Genomic DNA, 9,646 nt, shown 5'->3' on the forward strand with positions numbered 1-9,646 from the left:
CAAGGTAGATCTTTAAAATTGTCGGAGATGTGAGGAGTTAGAAAGAGCCTCACTTTCTGTTTGAAAATGCAGGAAGTGCATGAGAGTCTGGGTGTGTGACCTCTGACCTCTGAGAGGAAACAATGAGTCCTTCAGGTTCATACAGAACCTGGAAAAGTAAATAAGCAAAATAAATAAATTTAAGTCATTTTAAATCCAATCATTCGTTCTTTCCATTTTCAATGGAGTATCAAAAATCAAATAATGAAAAATGGACTGGTTATTTTGTTTTTTATTATAACACCAAAAACAAAAAAAAGCCTGGTTTTTCATATTTCACTTTTAGGCTAAGATTGAAAACATGAAATGGAAAAACGGGCAGCAGGACAGAATTTGATTTTAATACTTAATTGGTCGGGTTTAGGTGACCCGAAAGTTTGGTAAGGAGCGCTAGCAAACAACAAACATTAGCTTGTTACCGGCCACCATAGATCTGTTGGAGCTGACGAGTCAGTGCGGCTGCCATCTTGGCCGGGTCCTTCACATTCTTTGTACTGAGGAAGCTGAATGCCCAACTAAATTAATCATGACTCTCTGAATCTTTACCTGATTTTCACACAGTTTGGTTTTGTTACAAACAGCAGAGATGTAGTTACAATACAGGATGCTTTCACACATTAAAAATATGTACTTTCATGCTAAAATACTTTGTTTTATGCTCTTTAACAAAAACAGAAATATAGTATGGCATATTAATAAACGAATATTTCGGTACATTTCATATTTTAATAAAGAAACAAGTTTGATTGTTCATTTAAATTTATTTCACTCTCTCACACACACACATATACACACACAATCCTCAGCCTTCTGTATACACCACATCAATAAATTCTTTAGATTTTTCTGTGCTGTGTATGCACACACACATGCAGTTTTTTTAAAGGCCTGGAAAATTAATCTTTAAAAACTCCAGGTCATTCCAGGGTCTCACACTGCCCTGCTTTAACTGGGGCTGGAGAGCTGAGCTTCACTTAAAGAGAGAGAAAGGTCGACTGGAAGCTCTCTGCAGCCTTCCTTCCGGTTTCTGTGGTTCTAAAATATAAGACACATAATTCTTAAAAAAAATTTAATTGAAAACAACTTGAAAAGGTTTTAGTATCCCACAGTGAATTGTAATACACAATACATCATTAATTCCTAAACACGCAGAAAGAACTAACAGGTAAAAACAAGTTTAACAAAGTGTAATATTAACACTAGTTTTACATATGAATCATAGACATTTCTGTTAACATGTACAGTAAAAAACACCTCCTCTTTGGAGATGAGCTGGGAAGTTGAAGACAGATGGGGTCACAGCATCTCTAAGCCGGTCCTGTTAAAGTCCTCTGGTTTGAAATGTTCACTACAGAGCTGAGACAACTGTAGCAACAAAACCCTCCTTCTTACTGCAGCTTCCCATTGCCTCCTTAAATCTGTGTTACTGGGAAGCCTTCAAAATGTGAAGAAACCCACTCAGAAAGAGCTAATGAGAGAGAGTACCAGTTCCTCCTGTTAGCATTTTGTTGTTTACCTAATAACGTTAGCTACGAGGACATAATATAATAAATGGTCAAATAACCAAAATTATTGTTCAATCTCACTTGTGAAAGGTAATCCCCTGTGACATAAAATCCGGTCATAGCTGCTCGCTCTGTGTTTACTCCTGTCGGCTCTTAGAGAGAGGAGAGATCTGTCCAACATGGCGGTGACGGCAAATGCACTCTGGGACGTAATGAGGCATCTACATATTTATATTTGTTCATCATATCTATCAATCAGGACCGGATAATCCAGTTGGACCTATCAGCCATGGAGACTTACGTATTGTTTCGAGGATCAAACAGTTGTTTAACGAGTCCTCAATCAGTGGTTCTAGTGCTACCATAGTACATTACAGTACTACATTACCCTAACTGCTACAGAGAGCCACTTCCGGGTCACCTAAACCCGACCAAATAAATATTAAAATCAAATTCTGTCCTCCAGCCCGTATTTCGATTTTGTTTCCGATCTTAGCCTAAAAGTGAAATATGAAAACACCTTTTCGCTCGGGCTCAGCGGGAACAGTTTGGGGATGGCTTCTTTCTGTTCCAACATGACTGTGCACCAGTGCACAAAGCAAGGTCCATAAAGACATGGATGAGCAAGTTTGGTGTGGAAGAACTTGACTGGCCTGTACAGAGTCCTGACCTCAACCCAATACAACACCTTTGGGATGAATTAGAGCAGAGACTGAGAGCCAGGCCTTCTGTCCAACATCAGTGTCTGACCACAGAAATGTGATTCTGAAAGAATGATCAAAAATTCCCATAAACTCTCCTAAACTTTGTGGAAAGCCTTCCCAGAAGAGTTGAAGCTGTTATAGCTGCATTCTTTTGTTTTTGGTGTTATATTAAAAAAACAAAATAAGCAGTCAATTTTTCATTATTTGATTTTTGATTGTCAACTGAAAATGGAAAGAACGAATGATACACGGATTCTTTAGATATCCATAAAAAATACTCTGTTTATAGACTAGTTGACCTTTAAAATCAAATCACTTTATCTGTTAGTCTAAGTAAACACGTAGAACCTGAAAACAGTTTGTCGGGCTGTTTCTTTTTATCATCAAAACATTTTTGGCCATTACCGAGGCCCAAACCGCTCCATCAACATTCGCCCAGAACCATCAACAATAAAAACAGCAGTTGCCAAATGGACTAAAATAGCTGTATAGTTAGTAAAAAGGTTTCTATTATTTCATATATTTTGCCTCTAAAGTGCTTGGCTATCATTTGACAAATTTATTCAAATATGAAAAAGTGTTTTTCGTATTCATCTTTATATGCAGTTGCAGAAGCGTTTGGGTTACAACATATAAAATCCCTATTTTGTAGGAAGGGGAGCAGTTTGTGAAAAAAATTGGCGGAGTGTTTGCCTTCAAAGTGAAGGATGGCCCAAATGGACAGGAAGCAACTTGGGTGGTGGATGTAAAGAACGGCAAAGGCTGTGTTCACAACGACAAAGGTGAGAAAACCAGGAGTTTCTATGTTACAGCTGCCAGTTATTACCTGTTATAGATACCACCATGTGAAATTCACGTGGCTATTTAGTCTAAAGTTACAGGCCTGCAAAGAGTTTATCTACTTGTCACAATATTATGTTTAGGTTAGTGAACAAATAAGTCTAACCTTATGTAAAAGTGTTGTTGTACATCTTTCTTATCTCCACCCTTCAGATAAGAAAGCAGATTGCACCATTTCTATGTCAGATACAGACTTGTTGGCTTTGATGACGGGGAAAATGAATCCACAGACTGTAAGTATCTCAACCTGGAGCAGACTAATGTTAGAATTTCAAGTTTTTTATTTTTTGTTATATAGCACTATGCAAGTGCTGTTTATCCCATGATCTGTTGTACTTAACTTGGTATTGAGGACGGAAACTTCCATAATTAAGAATAAACACAGAAATAAATTAAAGTCCTAACATTCCTTGAAGGTGTCCATATCGCTTGCAGCCTTTTATGCCAGAGTTTTAAGCTAAGATCATCTTATGTTGAGTAGGGGTAGAGTTATAGCCAATTTTGGTCAAATTTTGTCAAAAAAACTCAGTACTTCTGACTATGAGTATATGATAAGGATAATTCTCAGTGACTACAACAATACAATTTAGCAAAATATTAAATTTAATGAATTATAATCATATCTATGTTTACTAATTTTATTATTCTCTGTGAATGTACACATTCTTAATATGAAGCCACAAGTTTATTTTCCTCTATTGGAACAAAAAGTGTGACAAATACTGAAACTGAAGACTTCTCTAAAAGATCAACATTATCCATACCGTGTAAACCAAAGCAGTTTAGTAAAACTGAAAATGTATCCAGTTTATCCAAAGAAGTGTTTCCTGCAACACTAGTCAGCATCCTTTAAAGTTCTCAAAGAAAGTTATTTAGTTCTGTTTTTCTTTCCGGTGTGAATGAGAACAGAGAAATCGTGTAGCTCAGGTCTGGAGTTCTCCATCTTTCAGCATTATTGTGACTATATTCAGGGTTTCTGCAGGGTCTTAAAAAGTCATGAAAAGTTTTACATGTAATTATCTCAATTGTAGCCATTAAAAAGTTCTAAATATGTCCAGATTTTCCATTTTAGCTTCTTTGTCTTTAAATTTCTATATTTGTTCATTTATCGCTCCTTCTATTAACATTTTTGTTCTAGTGCAGTCGGCACTCATTCGTTCTGTGTTGTGGCTCTGTTTTCACGCTGTAACAAAACCCATCATGCAGCAGTCTTGTCAAAAAGAATATGATATTGACATTCAGCCTTCTTTGCAAAAGAATCCTGTTGATCTACTCCTGAAACTGGTTGAAGTCGCACTATTTTGCCAAAACTATTCAGTCACCAGTCCAAGTCACTGAAATCAGGTGTTCCAATCTCTTCCATGGCCACAGGTGTTAAAATTAAGCACCTAAAATTAAGCTTCTGCAAACATTTCTGAAAGAATGGGTCGCTTTCTGGAGCTTGATGAATTTCAGCGTAGTACCATGATAGGATGCCAGCTGTTCAGTAAGTCCAGTCATGAAATTTCCTCACTACTAAATATTCCACAGTCAACTGTTAGTGGTATAATAACAAAGTGGAAGTGATTGGGAACGACAGCAACTTGGCCATGAAGTGGTAGGCCACATAACATCACAGAGTGGGCTCAGTGGGAACAGTTTGGGGATGGCTTCTTTCTGTTCCAACATGACTGTGCACCAGGGCACAAAGCAAGGTCCATAAAGACATGGACGAGGATGTGGAAGAACTTGACTGGCCTGTACAGAGTCCTGACCTCAACCCAATAGAACACCTTTGGGATGAATTAGAGCAGAGACTGAGAGCCAGGCCTTCTGTCCAACATCAGTGTCTGACCACAGAAATGTGATTCTGAAAGAATGGTCAAAAATTGCCATAAACTCTCCAAAACCTTGTGGAAAGCCTTTCCAGAAGAGTTGAAGCTGTTATAGCTGCGTAGGGTGGCCAACATCTTATTAAACCCTATGGCAGGGGTCTCCAATCCTGGTCCTCGAGGGCCACTGTCCTGCATGTGTTACTTGTTTCCCTGCTCCAACACACCTGATTCAGTGGTTAAATCACCTCTTCATGTTCTGCAGAAGCCTGTTACTCACCCATTGATTCAAATCAGGTGTGTTGGAGCAGAGGAACAAGTAAAACATGCAGGATAGTGGCCCCCGAGGACCAGGGTTGGAGACCCCTGCCCTATGGCATTGGTGGCTAATCCTGGTCCTGGAGGGCCCCCCACCTGCATGTTTTAGTTGTTTCCCTGCTCTTCAGCAGGTTTTCAAGTTCTGCAGAAGCCTATTAGTCAGTCAGTCAAAGCAGAGAAACATCTAAAGCATGCAGGACAGTGGCCCACCAGGACCAGGATAGGACACCACAACCCTATGGATTAAGAATGGAATGCCATTCAATTTCATATGCATATGAAGGGAGGCGAGCAAATACTTTTGGCAATATAGTTTATGTGAATGATTTGAATTGTGTTTGAATAACAGGCAATCAAATCTTTTGCTTTGAATTTTTTGTAATTCATGTAGGTATATTTGAATAATAATGGTCTTTAAAAAGTCTTAATTTTAAGTTAAACTTGCATAAACCCTGTGTATTTGGAATTGTTTCCCCCTTCATTAAAAAACTATAAATGATCACATGAATCAAATTAGACGAGGCAGACCCATAAAGCAATACTTTGTCAAAGGCTTCAGTTTAAACATAGTTCAAAGTAGTTAATGATGTAAATACAGGTCACGTTTTTGATCTTCATGAGGGTCCTTTCCTATAAGATTTTTCAGTTGCGATATTTAGAAACTGAACTTATATGAAAATGGACCACAGTGCCAGGCTTGGTGATTTAAGCCAGAACTGTTGCATGTACTGTTCAGCTGGTAAAGTATTAAATTGTGCTTGTGAGGACCGCATGAACCTAAAGACCCTGGATAACTGTTAAGTGTCATGATTTTTTTCAGTACAAAGGCAAAACAGATGATCTCAGTTTGCCCGTCTGTGCCATAAAATGACATGTAAACCTTTCAGTCATGCTCAGAGATCAGAGCAATCATTTCAGTCATGTCCACTGAGTCAGAGTAGTTTTTTTTTAAAACATCCACTGCATGTTTTAGTGTTTTCAACCCTTGAATTGACTTTTTTTTCCTTTTTTTAAAATTTCTCCACCCTGCGTGTGTGGCACACGGTTTCCTGACATGTCATAAGCCTTTGCTGCCATTGCCCCACTTTTCTCCCCGGGTTGAGTTAATCTCTCACGGTAACTGTTAAAACCAGCAGCGCGTCATTCTCTGTCACACAGAATAACCCCCTGCGTCAGGTTCCAAGCTTCTCTGATGACATTTTTATCCTCTGATTCCCAGGCATTTTTCCAGGGCAAGCTGAAGATCACGGGAAACATGGGCCTGGCCATGAAGCTACAAAGCCTGCAGCTGCAGCCGGGAAAAGCCAAACTGTAGAGGAGGCTCTCAGCAGAGCTCCAACTAAGCTGCTCAACCATAGAAATTTTAAGATCAAGTCTGGCTGCAGATAAACCTTGTAAGTGTTAAAAATGAACCACCTCTCCTTTTTGAGGGATTTCACTGACAGACCAGTGGATTAGTCACCAGCCTAACTGGAGAATAACTTAGATGGTCAGATAAATAATTTCCTAATTGAGCCTTTGTCTGTACACTTTTTCTTCAGGCTGTCAGTTTAAGAGTTAGAACAGGTGCTCTTTGTGACACAAATAACATTTATGTTCAGATTTTAATAACCTTCTATGATCATGAAATTTTTCATTGAATGTGATATCCCTAAAATGGTTTGAAAAGAACATTAATATTGGTTGCACAATTATAAACACAACTGTATAAGTGCCTCCCTGATTGACTCAAATTCCAGGTTTTAGTCACCACATTTTGACTGTGGCCATTCAACATGTTCAGAACTGGGGTTGTAGTTTTTTGTTCTACAGTTACTATAGTTTAATATTATATTATATTAATGTCTTCTAATTAAATTAATCTTTGCTACCTGATCTTGACTTGGTTATGTCTTTCCATCTGTTGTTTTTCATTTGTACCCTTTATAAATTAAAAACAACAGCCTTGAGTGACCTCACGTTTCTAATACTCCTGCAGCCGTAAAATCCCGAACAGTTCCTGTGAGGCATAAAACAAGGCTTAATTCTCACTCATAGTTTTCTAACACTACAGCGACCTGATTCCAGACTGCCACGCTGCGCATGCAGGAGCATGGCTAAACTGCAAATCTTTTAACTAGCTTTAACCTAGATTCCTCTGCAGCTCTTGGAGTTGTCTGGGTCTTGCTCTGTTGTCCTACTGGGGTTATTGCTTTGGTTAATATGAATACTTGTCATAAAATTTAATCAATACCTCTTTATTTTAAAAACCCCAATTCAGAAAAAGTTGGGATGTTGTGTAAAAGGTAAATAAAAACAGAGTGCAAATCTCATAAAGTCATATTATTCACAATAAATTAAACATGTTAAATATTTATACAAAGGAATTTGCTTTTGTTTGGGACAAATGGCAGCAGGTCAGTAAGAGAACTGGGTATAAAAAGAGCATTTTAGAGGAGCTGAATCTTTCAGAAGTAAAGATGGGCAGACGTTCACCAGTCTGAAAAACTGAGACGAAAAAAAGTGGAACAATTTGAGAATAATGTTCCTGAATAGGAAAATGGGACGGTTTCTGAATATCCCATCATCTAGAGTTCGTGTTATTTTTAAAAGATTTGAAGAATTTGGAGAAATCTCTGAGCTCAAAGGACAAAGGTGAAAGTCAATACTGGACACGTGATCTTCGGGGCCCTTAGGAGTCACTGCATTGAAAACTGGTCTGACTAAGTTTTAAACATCATTGCATGGGCTCAGGATCACTTCCTCAGAGCATTACCTGTAAACACGGTTCACTGTGTCATCCACAAATGCTGCTTAAAGCTTTAATGTGCAAAGAAGAAGCCAGGTGATGGCACCATGCAGAAACTCTGTCTTCTTCTCTGGACCAAAGCTCATTTAAACTGTTTTATGGTTAGACAAATCAAAAATTGCCTCTCTGATGGCATAGAGGGGCATTAGTTCTACTGGAAGGCAAGCTTACACATCTAGAAAATCACCATTCATGTAGAAAATTACTGTATAAACAGATTTTAAAGCAACATGTTTCTCTCCAGCAAAGAAGACTGGCTATTTGGCCAGAAGGTTAGAAGACAGACAGTTCTGTGATGGACCCAGTTCTGGAGGCATCCCTTCATTGAAAAATCCATGTCAGCCATGCACCCAGACAAACCAGTAATGATGCTAAATTGTGGATTTTTTTTTCCAAAGTAAATGTGGACCCAAGTAATAAACAAGTCAATAGCCTTTTATCGTGAATTATAAAAATGCTATAGCAGATCATAAGAATTGCGCCGCTCAAGGTGGCTGCATGTTGGAGTAGCTCTGTTCCATTCTTTCTGAGATATTGCTTTTGAAAACTTTATTCCTCTTTTTTTTCTGAATTTAAATCACTTTTTTTGGTTGATTACTTCCTCTGGTATCGGATGCTGTGCAGCTGGAAGGATTTTTACTAAAGCCTTTTTACTTTGGACATTTTGTTATGATGCGTAACCATGACAACTAGTGTTAAATGTGAAGAACCCTGAACTCCAGTCATGGCCAAAACCAAGCAGAGTGCCCATATATCCACCGGAGGTAAAGCTCCCAGGAAGCAGCTTGCCACCGAAGCTTCACGAAGGAGCGCCCCGACCACCGGCGGAGTGAAGAAGCCTCACCTCTACAGGCTCTGTACCGTGGCTCTCAGGGAGATCCACCACTACCAGAAGTCCACAGAGCTGCTCATCCAGAAGCTGCCCATCCAGCACCTGGTCTGAGAGATCGCCCAGGACTTCAAGACCGACCTGCGCTTCCAGAGCTTGGGCATCATGGCTCCACAGGAGGCCAGCGAGGCTCACCTGGTGGGACTCTTTGAGGACACCAGGACTGAGGATAAATCGGGACAGACCGCTACAAGAGACCCTTTCTGCCCACAGCCATAAATTCTTTTATAAAACCAGGATTATGAGCTACAACAGCATTTAATTTCCCTTTGGGATTAATAAAGTATTTTTGAATTTGAATTTGAATTGAATAAGTTCAGCAGTGTACAAGAGTCTGAGTAAGTTGTGGCAAAGAAAAACCAAGCAGGAAGTTCATATTTCCTCGGTGCCCTGTCATTTGTGCAGATTTAATTTGGACCCACAAGGCAGTCAGCTTCCAGGAAGTGCTTGTGATCGAAGCGATCACAAATCCCACAGCCAGTTGACTGACATGGGCTTCATGACCTGAGTTTGTTTGATTAGGCAAGAGAACGAACCAGACAAAGTAACCTTGTAATTCAGTAATCAAAATGGAACGTTTGTATCTGTAAGTCGTCATGACACGTTTAAATTCACTAGCATGAAATTTTCTTTCAATAATACAATATGATATGATATAACATTCAGGTACTACAGCCATGAATTATTCTTTGGAGTTGGAAGCATACTATAATTTTTCATCCACACCATTAAGACCAAAAGGAAACATTAGC

At 39.0% G+C, this 9,646-nt stretch overlaps 1 protein-coding gene and 1 pseudogene across 1 annotated transcript in view; both read left to right on the top strand.

Annotated features, from left to right (window-relative positions):
- scp2b (sterol carrier protein 2b) overlaps positions 1–7,092 on the top strand; it is an 18,722-nt gene extending 11,630 nt beyond the window's left edge. Inside the window, exons 3-5 of the mRNA XM_017434293.3 lie at positions 2,901–3,030; positions 3,242–3,321; positions 6,437–7,092. Of these exons, the coding sequence (XP_017289782.1) occupies positions 2,901–3,030; positions 3,242–3,321; positions 6,437–6,532 (306 nt within the window). The 3' untranslated portion in view covers positions 6,533–7,092. The remainder of the gene's footprint in view (positions 1–2,900; positions 3,031–3,241; positions 3,322–6,436) is intronic.
- A 1,588-nt stretch (positions 7,093–8,680) lies between these two features.
- On the top strand, positions 8,681–9,047 carry LOC119617949 (annotated as a pseudogene).
- Positions 9,048–9,646: the final 599 nt, after the last annotated feature.

The sequence above is a fragment of the Kryptolebias marmoratus genome, linkage group LG18 (assembly GCF_001649575.2).
Source record: "Kryptolebias marmoratus isolate JLee-2015 linkage group LG18, ASM164957v2, whole genome shotgun sequence".
In the NCBI taxonomy this organism is placed as follows: domain Eukaryota; kingdom Metazoa; phylum Chordata; class Actinopteri; order Cyprinodontiformes; family Rivulidae; genus Kryptolebias; species Kryptolebias marmoratus.